Here is a 22,369-nt window from a genome sequence, read left to right on the forward strand (position 1 = left end):
ATTAACAACCGAGTATTGCTTTCCGAGGCCCTTATCAGTGTTTTCGAAGTTTTCCACGTAATACGTAAGCTACGATACGCTAAACACTAGCTATTCACACTATAAATTAGAAATCTACTCGAAATAAAGTAGAAATTAAATCTGGAAATTGCTAGCTAATTAAAGAAATTCCTAAGCACATATCTTAGAGAAACAAATGAGCAAATACAACCCCATTTATTTATCTATTTATAAGCGCAGAATATATGAGTTACTTGATTTAAAGAGCGGGTGGAAGTTACTGCCTAATGGGCCTAACCACGTCTTTGCAGAAGTGTGTCGTCCTTGAAGGCAGCATACCACAAATGTGACATGAGGCACGGCACAGCTGCGTAAGCGGAGCGGTAGAGCGCAGCGGTTAGGATCGAGTCAGGGTCCCTGCTACTATCGTTCATTGCTGGAGTTCGCGATGGTCCCACCTCGACTCCAACCCTTATCACCACCGCGCCGCTTCGAGCGCAACCGCTTACGCAACTGCACCGTGCTTCGTGTCGTCTTCACCCGACTATGCGCGGCCTTTAACCATCCCTTTAAACAGAGGCTAGAAAAGTGCATACGACAAAAGGGTCACTTGAATAACATCACTTTCAAGACCTAGATGTAATTTTACGTTACTTTACCAGCTGTACATAATAACGTAACAATTCGCAGATGCAAAGAGAATTCCCAAATAACTCGTCTTTTCTTTGACGTTGCTAATATTGTAGACACAGCTTCACCATTACTACACATCTGATTTAGGCCGTTAGAACAACCAGGAAGTATAATCACTATGAAAACCGTAATCTATAGGTGCGTGGTTGCATTAGTGGCGGAAGAATACCGAGATCGATCAGGTTTTTCCATCCATTTCCATCGACGCTTACGCCCAATACGAAATCAATCAATAAATGAACTCTGTTTCAATCTCCGGCACAGATCCCTTGGACATTTCCGTACCGCGGTTTCTTGAGATCGCATTCGCCCACATGGAATTCATCGATGTCGACTGGAGGTGTTCAGGATTTGGGACTGCGCACTCCGGTCAAACCGACTTCATTTATGGTGCAGCGTAATTTAAATCGTTACAGCACAAATCTATGGGATTTCCAATCACTCCTGGATAACCGCGGGCATGTCAGCGTAGTGAACTAGATGTCGGACTTCTCGCCCTAGGGGTCCAAATAAGCGGATGCCTCCCAGCGCAAAAGTAAACTGTAGCTGCGCTGTTTGTACAAGGAACGGAGCACAGAGTTCACGGATTTCTACCCGACTTCAAAACTTAAAAAACACACACACAGTTTTACAGTTTTTAAACGAGAAAAAAACAGTCTTACCTGAAAAGGTAAAACTACAAGATGTGGCGCAGTAGGAAAAAATCTTCGCCGTCCACACGATCGATCGGAGGTCAAAATTTGCTCTAGTGCTCACCAAGCCTCTCATCCCTTCGAGATAAATTCGATAAAATGGTACCAGATTTGTCTGGGAGGATAAAAACACTGACTTGACACATCGGCTAGCCTCGGCAAGTCATTGTACGGTTTAGTTACGCGTCCTCAAACCTCCTGAATTGAAGTGAATGTGGTGGCACATCCTAAGTGGATTGATTGATGCCAGATACTTTATTCTTTATCTTTCTAGCACAATGACAACCGCACAGCAAACTGAGCCAGTTTAGATCGAAGTTACAGCGTCATTATAGACATCAATGGCGCCGGAATTAACTGTGATTTATCCTGAAGAAATTTCCAGAACCTCTCTTTGGTATAGGCATCGCCTCGATCGAATATTATAAGATCACCACGGAAATCAATGCCAATAAGAACTGAGGTGACCATTTGCGTGTCGTCATGTTGCGTACAATGTGTGCGTTTACGACTACTGGTAAACATTGAGGGTGAGCCATCAGTTGCGTTGCTGGCCTCCAGCTATCCAACTTTTAGGTTAGATTCTCCAGAATGCTCTCGTCGAACTTCTTTTTTTATTTTTGAAATGGCTTGCCTAATTCAAAGATCAGTGTAGCTCTGAATTGTATTGTTATGTATTGGGTTGTCGTCATGTCGAAACCCTTCCTCACATCATAGGAAGTTTTATTCATGTGGGAGCTATTCTTTCCAAGACGAATATTGTTTTAAATTTGTACCAATTTATTACTAGTGAGCATCTACTTCTTCCAGATTTGATTGTTCATTGCTCAAGCTTGAAGTGAACCGATCTTAGCCAGCTGATTCCGAGTACTGGCTCTCTGATGCTGCGGCGTTTGAAAGCGCAGGTTAGCCAGGTCGCGAACGAGGTATGTTTGTGTTTACGTTTTTTGTTAGATTGAAGGGCTTACTATCTATCAGTTCTCCATTTTTCACATAAAACACACTGTCTAGAAAGATTTTGTATACTCTTCTTACCAGTGTTTGATTTAGCTGCCAGGAGTTCTTTCTCCTACTTCTGGTCGTGACAATCGAGATGACTCCTCGTTCTTCTCCTCTTCCGATACGAGTCAGAATAACGTGGATGACGAGATTGAGGGATTTCTGTGTCCAATATGCATGATCCACTTCAACTCTCCGGAGTCTCTTTCAGAGCACTTCGAAGAAAGTCACAATAAAGTAGGTAACTCCACTTCCAGTGAAACCAACTGTATTTTCTTTTTTCTGATTTTTTTTTGGTTGCAGGGAGCATCGATGCTGATTAACCCCAATTTTGAATATTCCGGTTCTTCCTCAATTTCGCCTGGTAGTCTTTCTGTTTATTTGATATTGATAAGAGTTAATTTATGTTAAGTAGGAATGAGTCCAAATGCCTTTTCTTCGAAAGACAAAGAAATCGAGGAGTTGCGTATTCAAGTTAAAGAGGAGCACACTTACGCAGAAAAACTAAAGGTAGGTAAAAGTATAAAACGAGTCTTTCACGTTTGTTTTTTGTTGTGCAAGCATATTCATTGATCGCAAGTTTCAAAAGATACTCTTAGTTCTCCCCACTTTTTTCTTTGTTTTCGTTTTTCCCAGCACTATTCATGGGAACTTGGGTTATTTTGGGTCAAATTACTTGACAATAATTGACAAATTAATTGTTAGTTTCTATTGGCTTTTCACGTTCGGTTTTTAGGAGGAGTTGGACCATATTCAGTCCGTTTTCGCTCAAGCATCGGATGTTCCTCAGGGAGAAATCCCTTACTTAATGCAGCAGATTCAATTGCTTGAGGCCGGAAAGAGTATGGGTAAGAGGATAGATTTTCTGTGCATTTACACGACACGTCATTTCCACACAGTTAGACTACTACTACTTTTAAAAACGTTTCGTTTGCGGCGCATACACTGTTGCTGGGGACAAGCCAGTTTGCAAACGTTCGCGAATGACTGCGAGCGCTCTATTGTAGCTGGCTGGCCACTGAATTGTAACCTGAGGATGGAGTTAAGTGAGGGTCCCAATTGTTTGAGTTTTTCTGCATATCCGTCGGAAGCAGTATGAAATGCAACTCGGAGATTGTTGCCGGACTGTACAGGTCATGTGTGGAAGAGGCTTGGATACGCACTTCTTAATTAAAGCTATCATCAAGCACGACATTATTGTTTGTTGTTCTCGTTTTACGAGTGCTGTGGATGTTTTGAAAATCTGGTAGTCTGCAAGTAGTCAGATTTCGTGTGACTAACGCTCATTTTTCAGTGACTCAGCGAATGCTGGAATTTGAAAAGGAAAATGGTCAGTTGAAAAGATCTTTGGAGAACGGTCAGCAAGAAAGAACTGAAATCATGACTAAACTCAAACAACTCAGTAATCAAATCCGAACACTCACGGATGAGAACGAGGGAAATAAGGTATATTTTACCAAACTTCCTTAACACTTTGGAGAGTGATGAAGCTGAGAATGAACATTGGATTACCGGTTCGCAAGTTTCCAGCTGTATTTCCATAATTTCTCATTTTCTATTCAAAGCTACATGGCCTACATGGTAGATCTGAAAATTGCGGTTCCCTTATGATAAATCAAATTTTTTTTATTCTCATTGAGTTTCGCTTTTTCGATTATTTAAACGCTGTCGTTTATTTTGCAGTGAGCAAAGTTTCCGGGCACAAAATGATGCCAGCAGTCTATTCTTGGTAGTGGATGAGTGCGCTCTTCCTCCGTAAATTACATAGTAGAATACGTAATACATCAGCTTCGGTATAGAGATGGCTTTAATTCTAGGATTGGAGCGAAATTTGAAGTACTTGTAGTAAACACAGCAAGTAAGCTCTCAGTGATAATAAAGTTCTGGAAATCGCTCGTTATTCCCGACCCATCTTTCTTACTATTTTCTAATGTGGAGATTTTCAGGTTGAGAAAGAGATTGTTAGCAAGGAACTCAGCAATTGTAGAATGCAGAACGAGAAACTAGAAAAGGAGTTGGATGTTCTGAATAAAATGCTTGATCAGAGGTAGTTTCCTCTCAACTGTTTCCTTATTTTTTTTGTATTCTTGGTCATAGTATGGTTTCAAAATCGTTTTCTGAACTCCCATTTCAATCACGTTTTATTGCTTTTAGACCAAGCGAAGATGACGTAGCTGTTCTGCGAACTGAACTTGTTCATGCGCAAAAGTTGATGGATGAAATCTCCCAACAAAAGGATGTAGAAATCAATGAGCATTTGAATTCTGTCCGTCAGCTCAATATGGAAAGAGAGAAGTATTATTTTCTTACAGCTCTGTTTGTTATAATCATTTAATATTTTAAAAATAATTAGACAGAAATGCATCCTCGAAAACTTGCAAAAGCAACTTATGGAGAGCGGCACATCTTCGAGAGAGTACGTTTACAACCATGTTTTTGTTTTGATCTTGTTTCATTTTCTGTAATTTTGAAGAAGTGTGGAAATGTGGATAATAAAAACAAGACTATAGGCATTACATGAGAACAGGTGAATATTGAAACAAATATCCTTGATTAGTTACACTTTAGACTCAGACTGTGTCCTCTCCCTCAACTGCGGCTAATTTCAAAGCTGAATTATGTAGTATTCGTTAAGGTCCTCAGATAAAGTCCGTGCGTTGGTAACTGAATTGGAAGACACTCGACAGTTACTTATGACTTGCCAAAAAGATCTAGAAGATGCCAAAAGTGATGCATCTCAAAAAGCCAAGCGTGTCGAAGAGCTTCATGGAAAGTGAGTTAAGAAAATGTGCGCAGCGAAATTTGCAATATTTTTGCTCCCTACCAGTGCTTAGTGATTTTAAAAATTTGTGTTCAGAGTTGAAGCCAATCTCGCAGAGCTTACAGCTTGCAGAGATAAAATTGTACAACTAGAAGAAACTGTACGTGTAAGTGCACGTGAAATTGATGACTCTCATGCGATGAACGAGAACAATCTCGCCAAGCTGACACAACTTAGTGATAAGCTCGAGCAGGTGAAATAATTATGCATTAGTACTAGTACATTACTATAGTCTGAAGAATGTTTTTTGCTTTATTTTTTATTTCTCTGGGAAGTTTCGTCAATATTGTTTTAACGATTCCTACTTGAAGATGATAGAAGAAAAGAAGAAGTATGAGAATGAAATGTCTAAGTTCGAAGAGAAGAATGAAGCACAATCTTGCAGTATCAGAAACGTGAGTTTGGCTTCTTTTTTATACTTTTTAGTTTTAGAGCATTCTGTGCTGCTGAAACCTCTTTGATTTTGTTTATTCTAACACATTCCCGGCTTTGCATGTTTTTCGCATTTTCGCGCGTGAGACATGCGAACTTTTTCATTTTTCTTTAACAAACGTGTTACTGTCTTGATGTGGAGCCTCCTCATTCCAATGCCACATTAATCCTAATCATCCAGAACACTTTGAGATGAATGATAAAGTGTCTGGTGTTGATGTCTGCCTGGGGCGAAGACAGAAGACATCGTTAAATGAAGTCTTACTGTAAATTTTCGTTAACGAAAAGTCCGCAAAGTTCCCCTCTAAATTGCAATATTATCACCCTTTCGCCGCTTCGATGAGCTGACGTAGAAAGTTCAGAGTAAACATATATTCTGTTAGACCTACTTCAGGGTCACTGCCTTATTTATCCGCCCTAAGGCCTCAACAGGCATGACTCCTGTTGTGGCGAGAGGCAGCAGGGAGGTCAGCTGGCCATGACAAGCCGCACCCTTCCCGAAAAGATCTTTTAAGTCAACTGCGTGAAGTACAAATAAGTTTGATGGAAAGAAAATTGTTAGTCTAATCATCTTTCAAAGCTGCTAGTGATAACAAACCGTAAGAACGACTGTTATAATAGATAGTTCTTCTCAAGAACAGACAATTTTCGTTGTGAGGTGCACTGTGGTTTACTGTATATGCATGAGATAGTTCAGTACGTTCTTTTTGCATGTAAGCTACAGTCTCAGAATAATCACTCATTGCTAGGAAAGACGTTCCACTACAAATGCATAGCACGTCAAAGAAATGACGCTTCGGGCAAGTCAAGTTCTCATGTATAGTCTGATGTGACAACATACGTTTCTTGTTATTCTACCCCCTAACACAACCAGCACTATCCACTACATCATCGATATGAGAGACGAATTTTTGCTTTTTTTTCAACTTCAGCTTCTGCTCATTCACCAGTTTACATCAAAGTTCATTAAATACTCAGCACTTGTGTTGATAACTTTAGTAACAGGGCGTATACAGCGGTTTGTAGGATGGAAGCGGTCTGCAGTTATGGCTTGTGCTGAGGTTAATAGGCTGATCGCTGTTCCATTGCATCCAGTTCAACTAGGTAATGATTGTGAGCTTGGATTGAGCTTGCTGCCTGTTGCTGCCCTCTTCGCTACCTCGCCTAAATAATCTTCAATGACAGAATGTAGGGTGGTCTGGATGAGATATAGTGTTGCCCTATATCCTCAGCAAAAAGGGGACATACCTGCTCACGATGTCTCGTTTTGTGAGCTGGAATATTGAATACTCGAGATTATTAATACTCTCTCTACTCTATCTCTCATGGCCAAGAATCATTTATACCAACCAATATTTTTCCAAACTCTCGTGGTTCCTCCCTAAATATTTGAACTTCTCTTCAGAAAGGCATTCTGGATTGCTGTTACCACAATTACCCATGTACACGCTAGTCTACATAACAACATTTTTTTTTGTCCATCTTCTCCTTTACTCTCATTTCGGTGTGTGGCATTTCTTTAAGATAGTGTTTGACAAGCAATATTCAGCTCTATACTACGATGTTCAGTTTATCCACTTTTTCTTAAGAAAGTTGACATTAGCTGTAAGCATGCTCATTGAAACTTCTCTCTTTTCATTCATCTTTTCATTCCATGATTTTACGAACCATTACAGTTGGAGCTGTCAAACATGGATCTTACGAATGAGCTGTCTTCCTTGGGATCCCTTCTTGAACATGAACGGCAGCTAATTGCTGAGAAGGTGTGGACTCCGATTCCTTTTTTACATTGAAAATTATAATTTTCTTCTAGAGTCAGATTAGATTTATGTTTATAATGATAGTTTGAGATGAGTCTAACGGATTTCAATACCTTTTTAAGTGTTATGTTTTTGCAGAACTCCGTTATTGCGTCGAAGGATCAAGAACTGTTTGCTGTGCGTGAAGAGTTGGAGAAAGCCAAGAACGAGACTGAAAGGTTGTCCAAGCAGTGCATGTCGAAGTCGGCAGAAGTCGATTCAATATCTAAGCAAGTAATCACGTTACAGGAAAGTTCCAAGGAGCTTTTGCAAAAGGTTTTTTGTCTGTCAATTTAAAAAAAAAAACTCCTACCCTCAGTCTTATTTTCAAGGTTGCCCAAGGTGAAAGTGGAGTAAGGATGGCTATAGACCAAATTAACGAGGAAAAAGAAAATCTATTGGAGAAAGTCGCTCAGTTGACGAATGCCCTGGAAGAAGAGGTTAGTTTTGTTGAAGAGACAGCAAAAATTTAACATATTATCGGATCACGCGCTATGTAGTAATGGGCTTATTCGGTGTGTGCGTGTGTGTACGTCAATGTAATTTCCTAGAGGAAAAGAGTTTTCATCCTAGGTATTAGGCAAAGCCCAATCCTTCGAATACAAATTCTTTGACTATGTGTTTATATATACTCTTTTAGAAAAACAACCATTTGTTAAAATCAAATGAACAAGAAAAAAGCTATCGCGAAGAAAAAAGAGTTGCTGCGGAAACTCTGAAGAGAGTCGAGAATCAAAAGGAGGAACTAGAAAGGCGTTTACGCGAGGCAGAAGACGACAACAATCGAAAAGTATTTTAATATTTCTATTTTTTGACACTTAGGCAAAGTAATCTCTCAAATCGTTTTGTAGGCAGAACGTTTCGTTGAAATGGAAAAGGAAATAGAAGAAGAACGAAGAAAAGCAAACGAACGGGTAGCTAAACTAAAAGAAATTGTTCGGCTCAAAGAAACGTCTGCTTTGGAAGCCAGGAAACAGTTTGATGAGGTTAGAAGATTCTTGATCATTTCTTTTCGATTTCCTTTGATCGGAATTAAAGCGCTGAAATGTGAAGATTTTGCGAATCTTTTTTGATCAAGGAGTGACGTATTCTGATTAGGTTTAGTCTATTAGAGGTTACCAACTGAAGTCAAAAATGAAATATTCCTTATTTTACTATTGTTGTGAGGTTTAATGTTCGTATCGAACAAATAGGATTGAGAGAGGAGATATTTGAGAAGAAAAAGGACGAACACGTTGAGTTTTGTAGATCGAAATTGCTCGGCTTACCGCATACATAATCGATGTAAGGGCGGATGTAGCGCAGGCGGTAAGAGATAAACAAGAAGTTAAACAAGAAACACAGTTTTGGTAAAATTTTTAAAGCATCCTCCAACACTATCTGTTTTTATTCACATCTATTTCATAACAAGCGCGCGATATTTGAAATGATAGCACTCCAAATGTTCAACGGAAACAAAACCTAGTGGGAACTGCTATAGGCCACAAGAAGACTCAGAGTCAGGGAAGACTTCTTCTTCTTTCTCTACAGCCCGCTTCTCGCTGCTGTGAATACCTACGGTGGATGTATTTTTCTTCGAATTTGTCTGCAACATCTTAATTTTCGTATCTCGTTTTTTTTTCCTGTGGAGACATCCTCTCAATGAGAAGTGTTGCACTAGTCGCAGTTTCATCACTTATGAAAACTTGTCCACATATTTTTGCGCTATTCGTAATTGGTTGCATGGACTTTGCACGCCAGCACTATGGATTGCTGTGGACATCCATGTATCATCCATTTCTAAAGAAAAAAAAAAGTCTGCATACGCTCGTTCTAGCTATTACCACATTATGACTTCATTCATCGTTGTGACTGCTGTTCTCCTTGTTTTGTTTTCACTTAATATCGTTAGTTGTTTTTTGTTGCAGTTATCCACCCAGCTATCCGAAACAAACCGTCTCCTTCGGGAGAAGGAAAGGCAACTAGAAGAAAATCGCCATAAAATTGAAGAATCTGTGAAGCACATTGCAGATGCAGAGCTCAAAGCTAGAAAATTGGTATTTTTCTCCCATCTTGCTTTTACTGCATTTCAAATAATAAAGTCTACTATAGGAGGCAGAGCTGTCACAGTGTGAAGCGCAGCGAATTGCAACGTCTGATTCTGAATCCGAACTTCGCACTAGACTCAGTGAGCATGAGTCGCTTTTAACCACGATGAAACAACAGGTGGAAAAGGTAGGCGTGTTTGAGTTGGAAATACAACGGTTTTTTCGCATCGCTATACTTTCTTTCTTTTATTTCACACTAGAGAGATTTTCTAGCTGATTGGTAGAAATGATCTTGTACGAAACACGGAGTGCTTGCAATAACAATTTGATTTTTCACTTGAAATATTATGATTGGAAGTCGTTAACTGAAGCCGCTGCATAGTGCATGCTTCTAGAGTTTGAATGGTCTACACACCCTGATCGACCTACTGAATTGAGCAGGTTTCTGGAAGTGTTTACTTCTTTAAAGTCGCTAAAATTCTATTAGTTTCAGAAATAAGTGCTAGTAGGATATTTTAGTATGTCATGGCGTGACTATAAATGTGCTAAAACAAACTGCATTCGCAAATGTTTTCTACGCTGAGTGCCTATTGTCAGGGACCTTATATTTTATGTGAAAGTAATTGTCGTATTTATAATCAGCATATGCGGCAATACCCACAAGTAAGTTGATATGAGTTCGGTAGATTAAAAAAAGATTAAGATTAAAAAAGCACACTAAATCTGTTCAATATTTCCTTTCAAACTGATCATCCAATTTGTAACTAGTTTGTCCAACACCGCTGTGGAAAGGTTCTCTGTGGCCACCAAAAAAAAATGTGAAGAAGGTCAACAAATCACCAAAGTTGATAATTTCATGCGCGGCAATTGTCAATTACGTAATCAGTACATCTGAGAGGTGTGATAGGCAGGCTGTTACTACATTCAGGACAAAAACAATGCGCGATATCCTGAATATCTTTTGTCTATTTAATTTACCGAACGCCATCCTGCTTATTTCTGTGGTAATTTGTTTTAAAAAGTCATAAAATCCGAATAATCGAATGATCTTAGTGATAATGTCAGATGTGCAATGTGCAAGGAGCGAAATAAATAACTGATATATGCAGAATGGCAATAATTGGACCCACAATAACTGCTGTCAAAGCTTTTAAACACTATACTCTAAAAATTCTTGGTGCTTGTATGTAGTGTCACCTGTAGTTGCATCTATCACTAACGTGTGCTTGAATTAACACAATCTCTAGCGTCGATAAGTTATGGTATTTTGTTGTTTTTGTTAAAGTTGTTCTTACAGTTAACCGCTGATTTGAATGCAAAAGATCAAGCTCTACAGGAGGCGAGAAATGAAACTGCGGAAAAGGAGGAACATTGGAAGAAGAAACGTGAAGAGTTTGAGCTTCAGATTGAGAAGGATCATGAACACAATGAAGAGTTGCTTCACACAACGAAGGAGTTACAAGGTCTTCTTGACCATCAGAAGAACGAAACCAATTTGCGACAGGTCCTTTCTATTTACTTTCTTTACTTCAAAAAATCAGGTAGTTGTTGGCAAAGAAGAATCTAGATATTATTAACTACTTGAATGTATTATTTCACAGCTGAAAATTACGTTAACGAGGCTACTCCCAATATACGAGTTGGGTCAAAACGATCTGAAACTTGGTGCATTTGCGTACGAGGTCTACAGCGCCGCTACGTGCGAAGCCGCTTATGCAGTTGTAGCAGGCTTTAGGTCGTTTTAACCCCACTGTAAAACGGTTAAAACACGACTTACGTTGAAGTTTTATTAAACAAGTTAATTCCTACGAAATTAGTCGTGTTCTTCGATCAACCGAAGAGAGAGTTCTTCCAAATAAAGTTTTATTTTTTATTTATTTTATTTTTAATTAATGTTAACGTTGAGAAGTTTCGATTCGGATATCATACTTCTCTGTTTTGTTCCAGATGCCCAAATCTTTTATACTTCTGCAAAGAGGGTAAAAATGTATTATTTCTCATGACTTTGTGACTTTTGCAAACTCAACGGTGTCGCACTTACTAATTCTTGAATCTAAAGCGAATCCGCTCCAGTAATCTGGGAACAAATCCTGAGACTTATGATCAGTTGCCGAATTTGTAGTGACTGCATAAAATAATAGATTCTAGTCGCCTATTATTGTTCTGAAATGATGGCAATTTCAGGAAAAAGTTGAAGAACTGACTGTAAGATTGCAAGAAGAATCTTCTCGGTTAGCTGAGTTGGAGAAAGAGTCAGAAGAACGCCAGAAGACGATGAAGAGTCTAGAGGAAACCGTACAACTTCTTGTAAGCCATCGTTAATTGTTTTACACGAACTGTTCTCTTAAGAGTTTATTTTTGCGCTGTACACGCGGAAGGCAGCTCTTACTAGAGTACTCCTTGTCTTCTGCTTCTTTTATGGCAAGGATTTCTGTGGCACCACCACCCCGAAGATAATCAAGATGCGTATAAATTGGCGATTTGCTCGAGCGAGAACTAGTAATACTTCCCTGCTTATCGATCGCACAAATGTTACTCAGTGGCTTATTTTCTTACGAGGTCTGGAAGACTTCTCCGAAGGACTTCTAAAGAACTCCGACCTTCGGATCGGCGGTGTGTTTGATATCGGGTGGCATCCAGTAGCATTCATTTACGGCAGCGTCTCTGATTTTCGCGCGTTGACGTATAATTGAACATCGAATCCTCATCTGAAAAAAATTTCGAGAATAAATCACACATAACTGGTTTTCAATTGCCATTTGATTGATCCTACTAGAGCGGAGAGAACCATACCATTTCATTTCCTCCTAGCACGACGAATTTTGTGGTTTCAGGACGAGCAGCTTAATGAAGAGAGGGCACGTTCTAATGAAATGCAGAGGAAGTACGAAGATGAAGTCACTCTTTTGCAGGTATGGGAACATCATGTTTGCATATCCATGAATTTTTCTTTGCACTTGCTGTTTTAGTCCGTTGAGAATGCGTTGTGTAACTCTAAAGTAGAATTGGACGCAGTGAAAGAAAACGCTGAATCTCGGCAAGCAGAGTTAGCATCTCTTCTTCAGCAAGCAGAAACTAAACATTCTGAGCTGTTCGCTGAAGTGGAAGCAAACAAACAGGTGGATATTCAAGTTGAATTCTGAATTTGAACCCTATTCTGCAACCAATATAATGTTGTTTTCAAGGAAATTCTCCGTCTTTCCAACGTGAATGCTCGTTTAGAAGAAGATCTTTTAATAAAGACAGCCGAAGTCGATGGGTTCCATGAGCGCATGGTAGGTGTTTTTATTTTCTTGGCCCGCCGTGCCGTCACTTTTTAGCGGCTAACGTAACTCACTTTAAATTATTTATTTATGTCTTTCTATTCGATTTAGGTAATTTTATTTGCTTACAAATAGCCAAGAGTTTATAAAGTATCTTTAACGTAGCACCTAGTCCTTTTAATATTCGAAGCTACAAAAGACGAAAGGTTCACTACTGCATTTCACATAACGAGTGTCATTTATAGGTTTATGTCGAATAGTTTTTGTTTTCAATTCATAATCGCTATCTCTTTCTTTTATTATGCATCACAGTCGAAATTCGAAAACGAGTTGGCCGAGGAACGTCGAAAGTTTGAAGCATTAGAAGTTGAGCGACAAATGGCTACAGAGGAGTGCGTTCTGCTTCGTACACAGAATGCGGAAGCATCAAAGGTAATTAATTAGACATGTATTTCGGTATCACCCACGCACATCCCAATGTTTAGATTGGTTATTTAAAGGAACGAAACAAACAAAATTTGATTTTTACTACCCCACATTTATATTATACTAGAAGATAAGAAGCCAATTAATACGAAAACCTTCAAAAAATTAGGAAATCTTGGACCAAAAAAGCGCGGATCACTGCTGAGGCGCGCTGTTTTCAAATGATTAAACTGTTTGTACTGCTTGCCTGAGTTTTTTTTTTTCTTAAAGAATGTCAGCAAGAGCGCAAAAGCTTACTTTTTATTTACCTATTTTTTCTAGACTACAACCGAAACTATGCAACAACTGCGAAATGAAGCTGATAAATTGCGTGATACTATTCAGGCGAAGGAAGAGGAGTTAATGGATGTTCGTTCTTACATATTTTCAAATCCATTGTGATGTGTTGTTTCAATTTTGATCTCAGGTGAATAGGAGATGTGCACAGTTTGAAAAACTATCCAAAGATATCCAATTTTCGATGGATCGTGAGTTATCCGCGAAATCAGCTGAGATTGTGAGACTTTTGAAAGAGATTTTGATGTTTGAAAAATAATGCAACGGTAGAAACCTTTTTTTTTCAGGAAAAACTGATCTCTTCTGCTGCTGAAGCAGAATCTTTATCTTCTGCGAAAGAAGCGACGTTGACTGAGGAAATATCGGCGCTGAAAAGGTCAATTAAAGCTGTGCAGTCTGAGCTGGACGAGCAAATGCGACTTAGTCAAGATGCTGCGAAAACGGCAGAGGAGCTAACTGCTGCTAACATGGGTACGTTTTCGACTTATATCTTCAAATGTAGTAATATAATTAGGGATTCCTAGTCTGAGAAAAAATTTCATTAAACTATTTTTTTAATCGTTTTTTGTTGCAGATTTAACTAAAAAGATTGCCTCATGGGAAGAAGAGAAGAATGCACTCATTGAAAGGTATTTGCTCTTAGCTTGTTTTTTTCACTCTTCGTTTCCCTACTTACTCTTAGCTCCACTTTTTTTCTTGTCGTTTTATTGTGATCTGATTAAAAATGTGAACAAATGATTTGCTCAGGTGCCTCAACACCGAAAGCGACCTGGATTTTGAGCGAGATCGAGCGATGGAAAACAAACGCCGCTTCGATGAGGCGTTGTCAGCAATGCACGAACTGGGCAGAGCTAACCAGTCTTTGCAGGTTGGTCTCCAATTTTTCTTTGTTGTGTTATGAGTTGATCACCCGTGTTCCCGTTGCTTTTGAGTTTGATCGAGCATATTTTTTTTTCTATTTCTTCGCAAAATTATCACTATCATGTTTAGGAGTTTTCTTCTGACTTTTCCTTCTTCTTTACCATTTCTTCCGATCTCCTTTTATGTATTTTCTACTTGCCTCGTTTAACATGCATTATCCGAGTAGTTTTTAGTCTTATGCGGATATTTGTAGACATGTACGTACATATGTATTAGCGAATTCATAATCTCGTCATATTTTATTCCCTTTCTTTAATTGCTTCTCGCCTAGATGGATATCTCAAAACATACATCGCGTACATGGCTAGATGACTCAGCCGCAGTAAACTGTACCAGTTGTGGGAAAGTATTCACTCTCACTATACGGAAACACCATTGTCGTGTGTGTGGATTGATTTTCTGTGCTCCATGTAGCTCCAAGACAGCCAAGTAAGTTCTCTACTGTCCAGAACTCCTTCTTTTACATTTATCAGAAGCATAAATTTCTTTCAGAATTGCCAGCCATAAAAACCCGGTGAGAGTTTGCGATAGCTGCCACAGGGAGGTTCAGAATAGGTGATCAAGTCGTTGAAGAGATTGTATTATTCTTCGCAATGCTCACAGTTGTACCTAATGTTCCAGAATTTTCATTTTCTTATTTTTTTAAGTCATGTTTTCAAGCCGAAACTGCTGAGATTCCTTGATTTCCTGATGTGATACCACTTTCGTGATTTTTTCCTACCATAATCTGGGTCTTGAAAACTACTTTTGATTTCTATTTTGCATAATTATGTACTTATTTCTGCGATTTTCAAATCAGTTGGAATACTCCACTTTCAAATCCTCGTCGGTGGTGCATTGAAATTATTTGGATCTGCTTTTAAATTTGAGAGTGATACAAGACTTGTGATAAGTTTTGCATTTTTAGTCAGCACATTTTTCAGTTTTGAATTCAACGCTTCGAGAGATGTAGAGGTGGCTTGTGCACTTCGCTAATAAGGTGTGCTATCACCTCCTTATTTTGTAACGGTCACTTATTTTTTCCAGCCAGTCAATCATCTCTTTCCCTTGAAGCTTTGAAACACTAGGAATTGTCCTCTTATTTGCGTTCTGCCATAGTTTGTAATAATATCCAGAGTGTCGTAAATATAATTTATTAGTTTTGACAAAGTTATGTTGAATTTTGTGTTTTTCACTTCCGGAAAGGTGTTGATGTTGACCAGTTTGAGAATGAGAGAAATGTTTCACGAGGGTTCAGAGTAGTTGTCAAGGTCTGGTAAGATCTAGGACCTCTTAACTGCTTAGTGACTGCTGCTTTGGAAACATGCCTGGGTTTAATGATCCACGGTATTATAGTCGGGTCAAAGCGACATGAAACACGGTGCATTTGCGTACGTGCTCGAAACGGCGCTCTGGAGGCAGCAGTGGGAACCGAAGTGGGACCATCGCAAACTTCAGCGATTGGTGGTACCAGCAAGGGTTCCACTGTCCCCTAGCCGCTACGCTCCACCGCACTGAGTTTCATGTCATTGTGACCCGACTATAAGATTTGAGACGTGTTTTTTATTTCAAAAATCTTGAAGAAAGTCTTTGTTTCGGTGGAAGTCTCGCATGATTTTTTGAGAGCTTGCCAGATCTCAAAAAATATGAAACTTGCAACTTGAAATATGAAACCAGATCTCAAAAAATATGAAACTTGCAACTTGAAATATGAAAGAAATCGACAATGATGATGACGTTGAGAAATGTTCATGTTACAAAAAAATGACGATACGAAGAAGTTTTACATGTGCATGAAGTTAAAAAAAAATACTGGCTCCTTAATGTCACCGCTGAGCCATTGTTCAAACATTTCCCCGCTTATCTTTCTAATACCAAATATGTTCTTTGAGCATCTGGGAACAAAAAAAAACTTGAAAAACATTAGGCTTAGGCTTAGGCTTATATACTGATGACTCCAAGAGTGCTGCTATCCAGGTCGTTTTGAGCCACTCAACAGCCATCAATGATCTCTCAGAGCATTATACCAGATGGTTTTGCAGATGTTATCATTTTTGATCAAAATGAACTTGTAATCGTTTAGTAAAAAAGTTTAATTTCATAGCTGGTCCACTAGGACCTGATTACGATAGGTTATGATATGAAATACTGTGCGCAAAATGTTTTTTGAGCTTTGAGATTTGCGAGAGAATGCAATATAGCATGTCTATCATTTCCTTCCTTTGATTGATGGTCAGATCTCATAACGGATAAGGAAAGGTCGCTGAGTTGACCCTGAAGTCTGTTACGTAGTTCTTCCGGTGGACTTATGTCTGTGGTCTGAAAATCCCACACCGTCTCGTTGCTGCTACGATACCTTTGCATGGAAAATTGGAACAAGAAAACCCTGAACCGGGCGTAATGACGAAAGATTTTTAGAAGTTAGGCATGCTTGTTTTTTCTTGGATTTCATCGCTTGCTGCAGAGAAACGATTAAATACGAGAAAAAAAAACATCCTGCTGGTTGATGTGAATGGACGCCACTAATATGTATAGCTTGACTACACTTTGATGACTCTCCAGGTCTTAATTTCTAACTTCCTGAGGTTTGGGTGCAGTTTTGTCTGAGGTTTTTTGAGTACTAAATTATCTTGGCGGGAATCGTACACGAACTGATCCCTGCTCGTTGTATTCTTTTTGCTGTTTTTTCAAAACTATGTATTTACTTTATCGATTTGTATTCGTCCCTTTCGGCACGCCATTAAGCGTTACAAATAGGTAAATAAATAAATAAGTAAATAAATATAATAATAATACGTCAACGTGATCTATCATCAATGTCGAACACAAACATGCTATAACTGGATCTTTGAGTGCAGCAAAGATCAGCGTATTGATTGATAAGGTACTGATGAAAGGATCCTGAAAGTTTTGACGTTCAAGAAGAAGAAGTTCAGAAGTATCTGAGAGCAAATCGAAACTTCCAATGTTTTTACCTAATAAGACGGGGACGATTCTCAAAAATAGAATGGGACTTGCAACTGAGATTTGCTTCTTTTTTCAAGGATTCCAGAAATTTTATCCTTAAACATAGATGTAGTTCCCTCATGATTTGCAAAAGACTTTGGGTCAAATCGGTCAGTGGTTCTTGCACTAGTTGCGAACCACATTAACCCAAATAATACTTAGTATTAAGTATTCATTTTTGAGTAAAAGTGACCTACTCACTCAAACTTTTCCAACGTAATGTCACAAAAAAAAACAATGATAAAGACTAAAATCAAAAGGGATGGATCGTTTCTCCTCTTCCTAGGCTATTCATATTTAGGTCAGCCCCATTTGAGGCTCCTCAGTACGGAAAGGAGGCCAATCCGAAGCAAAATATATGGTAATATGTAAGAGCAAGAAAAAAAAAAGGAAATCTGTGGATGAGAAAATAAAGAAAGAATAGCAAATGCGGTATAAACAGAAGACAAAACAAGAAAATATGGGAAATAGGGAAAGGAGTCTAATGTCATGATCTGTGATACTCAGCCGGACTTTTTACGCAGCTAAATTCAAAGTTTGACTTTTTGAGTCCACCCTTTTATGGTGATGTGGGAAGACTTTTCGTTGCTCATTTTCTCTCCTATTATTTTCATTTCCATTGCTTGCATTATTCTCGAGAACTCCTCGAAAAAAGTGGATAGAAGATCACAGGAAAGGTTATGAAAGTCGATTTATCTAAACATTACCTAGGTGAACCAATCTTAAATAAGTCCTGAACGGAACGGCTCAAATCTGAAATTGAAATGAAACTTACCTGACACATTCACGAGTATTAATATGTTTCCCTAAACATTACTGGACCACCACCATTCAAAATTCTCGTTTTACTCGTTCTAATGAAGTGCAGTACAACATTTAACTTAATACTCAGCAAAAAAAGAGGACACCTTTTTCGATATAAAGAGAAATCCTCATAAATCATGAATCACGTAAAGAATTCCATCTTTCTTTCAACTAAAAGTCCAGACATGTGGTTGCTGCAACCTTCTTGTAAAAGTGACTTCAACATTCCAGCATTTTTCTTCTCACCGAAATCCAGAAAATATTTTTGTTAAAAAGTGATGAGATTTCAGTTAGAGCGCGCTTAGAGGAGTTCTTCTTCTGGAGAACATAGAAGGTGTAATTTAATAAACATTAAAATAAATTAAATCAAATAAAATTAATAAAATAAATTGATAGCGCAAAAATACTGAATTTAATTTTAAAAAAATAACTAAAATAAGTAAATATTAAATATTAGGTTGTAATCCAATTTGTTGAAATTGTCAGAAAGTGCTTCTTCTGTACAGAAGTCAACGAGTTAGAGCCTTAGTCTACATCTGATGCAACAATACGATGAAGAACACGAAAATCTTAGTTTTTACTACTCCGGCTGTACAGTCCAATCACAAACAAATTAAAATTCAGGAGACAATTACCGTATAGCATCTTATCCATCTTTTTCTTCTGAATGCTCGCAGTTGGTATGTCCAGCACTCCTGCAACGCCTTTCCATAACTCCCTCTCTTTGACGTCTACGAGATGAATCATATGTTTACTACCGCGTACTGCTACTCTAGAGTCCGCATCAACATTCAAGAATTAAAAAAAAATAGTTTCAAGGAACTGCCGGTCGGATTACCAGGTACCAATTTTCGACAGAAGTTCAATTCTGAATTAGAAGTTCCGATAGGGATCGGTTTAAAACCACCGAAAACAATTCTCAATCTACCCGGCGATAAAGCGATCTTTATATCCGTGAAACTCACGAAAGAAAACATTTAAAGGTTTTGTTTCATGAGTTCCACGGGCATAAAGACCAAAATCTTTGATTATCAGAGATATTACCGGTTAATTAGGCAATTCGTTACACTCTCCTATGCAATGAAACGTAGGCGGTAAATAGGTGAGATTTTTAAGTTTTGAAAAAGCAACTTTCATTTCTTCATATTCGAATAGGCCTTGAAAAATAAGCGAAAGTGTTCCCAATGAGATATTTCCATAGTAGCTCTCATACTACTTTTGTTCCTGAGCAAAATTCCTACGTAAAAGTTTCCTATTTACTAATTTGCATTATTTTTAATGTGATTACTGTGGGTTGTCGGACGTTACAATGAGAAAAGCACTTCTAATCCCGCACTGACGTGCGTAGCACAGAAATTCGCTTTAAAAAAAGTACAACATTGTCGTAACCGGTCGCAACTGGAGAGATTTCTCTTTGTTCTTTGTGGCAAAAACACGTACTGATAGTCCACGCAGCATGTGTTCGACTTGAAAAAAGTTAAAAAAAATCGAAGATAATCGGAAAAAATGTTCAAAGAATCAACGTGAGCGCCTTCTTCGATGATTTGTGAGGTGTTGTGATTGCTGAATACGTAAGAGAAAATAAAATGAAACAATGAAATGAACGAAACAGTGAAAGTATCAGAAATAAGACATTTGTTCGATGATGGATTGACTTCGGAATGGTTGAAATAAATTGAATAGTGGAAAAACGCTTACAAGAGTAAAATTTAAAATTAAATTAAACAATAAGCAAATATAATATTTCAGTTAAATATTAATTTTAAATATAGAGGCGGGTGTAGCGCAGTCGGTTAGAGGTCCGCTGTAGCCAAACGGTTGATGGTTCGAATCCGCACTAGTGCTCACCAAGCCTTTCATCCCTTGGGGTCTAAAAAAATTGGTACCAGACCTGCTTTAGTTCTCAACCACTTCATAGAAATTCCCTAAGCCCACTTAAATTCCGACTTAGGTTTTAGAAGTTTTAAAAGTTTTATAGTTTCTTTTTTTTAGAAGTTTCATAGAGCAAGACTTTTCCTTCGCAGCAAATTGTGTGGTGGGTTGGTAGGTGATTCTCCTGCTACAGAAGTCGAGAAATCCTCCTTTTTCCAAATCCAGAACGCTACAGTGGTTGAACGGTGACGCATATCTATCTTCAAATCTTCTCTTCTTCTTGGGACCTCGGCAATGTGTACTACTTAATGTACTTATATTTTCCTATTGTGCCGAATCGAATAAACTTTATTTATGACCTCAATTTTCAACATCCTCTTTATTATCATAGGTCCGAAAATAGTTCGAGGTCTTTGATGCTATGTATACCTCATCATCCTCAATCCTTGCCAAACCTCGATATTTTTTATGAAATATATATGTCTTTTCCTGCATGGTAGTTGAAATAAAATCGTTGCATCGCGTGAAAAACCCGACGATTGAAGGTGCTTATCGTAAAGTGTTAAAAGCAAAGCGCAAGGTCATTCATGGTTCTATGCTAAATACGGAAGACGAATGATGAGTCTGTTACTGTGTGACAGACAGTTCACACTTCCAAGGCCGATCTATCTATGTATGATGATGATATTCCAGTCGTAGGTTTCATAGTCATACTGTATGGCTGGGTGGTCTTCATTTCTTCATTCAGCGACCATCCTTTGATGACGCAATCACTCCAGAATCCAGGGCATCAGCTCCAGAATCCATCTTTTCTGTGATTCTCGAACACTCCTGAATTTTAAGAAGAGTCCTTTATTCCGAGGGTCCGGTTGATGGTGCAGTAACTCCAGAATCCATTTCCTTGGTGATTCGAATTCACTTCAGAATTTTGAAGGACACGTCGCTGAGAGCTTCGCTTAGGATCTCTAAGGATTAGGATAGAGCATTAACAAATCCTTGTTATCCACCAGATTATCCCCCCATAGAACTTGGATCGGCGGCATTCACCACGACGATCGCCACGAAACCAGTTAAGACCACCATTAGCGATTAGTCATTCGCAGTCGATTCTCATGGCAGCTTCATCTCCATCACGCAGCGCTATCATCGTTGTAAAAAAAGCTTGTTGCGCAGTTTCTTATTTTTTCCTGTGATTTCGGAAATATGTTGCTTGTTTTGAATATGAGATTGGTTTTCCTCACGGCATTCCGGAAATCCGAAAAAAAAAGAAGTTCAATCATCTGTTATAAATCTGCTTTTATTTTCGACACCTTCGAAATAGAGGGGAAAAATTGCTTATTTTTACATTACAACTAAACAGTAATCCATTTTTTAAGTAAGTTTTTTAATAAGTTTTTTTTTTAGCATTTCTTCCACTTCTCCTTTTCAAAGACTCGCATGCTTGTTACGGAGGTAGAATTATCTTATTTATGGCGTTCCAAAAATAAGAAAAAAAAAGAAAGTTAAGCCAATGTTATAAAAATGATTTGATTTTGGGCTTCTTTGGAAAATTCAGGAAAAAGTTAACATTACAATTAAGGATTGATCCAAGATTTTAAAGCATTTTTTCTAATTTCTCTTTCACAAAGACTTAACTGTTTGCTTCGGAATTAAGATAAATTTCTTGATGGCTTCCCGGAAATCGTAAATTAAAATCGGAAAAAGATGTTAAGAAGCAAAGCAGATGTAAAAAAAAACCTTAGGAAAAACTAAGGGATATAAGGAGTAATTTTTAAGCTATCCATTTCCTCTGGTGGTCAATGTTTATATACCTATTTTTTAATTATAGAATTTCATTTTCGGTTTTTGAGTCCCTATTGCTCGTCCATATAGCTTAATACCGCGATTAATTTTTCTGGATTTTCAAAATCACATCTCAGATGGGTGAAAAGTGTTTATTTGTGTACCTTAATGCGAGTAGGTTGGGATTTTTTTTTAATTTGCATTCTGGATTCATCACTGGAGAAAAGGTTTTATCGCTGTTCTTAGGCTATTTTTACCGATTAATATTAGTCGTTGAAAAATATTTATCAGCTTTTTTAAAGTTCGTATCTGGTGCGTATTGCAGTCGAGACTTTCTTCTATGGGCGAACAACCCAGTTTTGAAGGGAAGGAAGGGAAGGATTCGAGAAAATTACATGGAAATTTCTGTGCTAGATTCTTCTTACTAACAAGTAATAAGGTGTGGATAGGAGGCAGTTTTCAAAAATTAAAGTTAAAATATTTTTTTTGCTATTTTAATTAATTATTTATTTGTTTA

At 38.2% G+C, this 22,369-nt stretch overlaps 1 protein-coding gene across 3 annotated transcripts; it reads left to right on the forward strand.

The window, feature by feature from the left end:
- Positions 1-2,266: 2,266 nt before the first annotated feature.
- Positions 2,267-14,968, forward strand: RB195_012656 (uncharacterized protein; the record flags this gene model as incomplete). Of its 3 annotated transcripts, none has more annotated exons than XM_064202130.1 (32): positions 2,267-2,311; positions 2,436-2,621; positions 2,688-2,748; positions 2,797-2,894; positions 3,121-3,232; positions 3,679-3,830; positions 4,331-4,431; positions 4,539-4,679; positions 4,738-4,800; positions 5,020-5,157; positions 5,242-5,398; positions 5,517-5,600; positions 7,314-7,400; positions 7,536-7,712; positions 7,769-7,876; positions 8,077-8,226; positions 8,288-8,422; positions 9,344-9,472; positions 9,528-9,650; positions 10,761-10,967; positions 11,648-11,770; positions 12,298-12,375; positions 12,433-12,582; positions 12,649-12,738; positions 13,039-13,158; positions 13,474-13,560; positions 13,619-13,708; positions 13,776-13,959; positions 14,063-14,117; positions 14,236-14,356; positions 14,681-14,838; positions 14,902-14,968. In XM_064202130.1, the coding sequence occupies 32 exons, from the start codon at positions 2,267-2,269 to the stop codon at positions 14,966-14,968; spliced, it is 3,777 nt and encodes a 1,258-aa protein (XP_064058010.1). The 3 variants fall into 3 exon arrangements, with proteins under 3 accessions (XP_064058010.1, XP_064058011.1, XP_064058012.1); XM_064202131.1 differs by having other exon boundaries at positions 2,800-2,894; XM_064202129.1 differs by having other exon boundaries at positions 2,800-2,894; positions 10,800-10,967.
- Positions 14,969-22,369: the final 7,401 nt, after the last annotated feature.

Source organism: Necator americanus, chromosome V (genome assembly GCF_031761385.1).
Source record: "Necator americanus strain Aroian chromosome V, whole genome shotgun sequence".
Taxonomy (NCBI): Eukaryota; Metazoa; Nematoda; class Chromadorea; order Rhabditida; family Ancylostomatidae; genus Necator; species Necator americanus.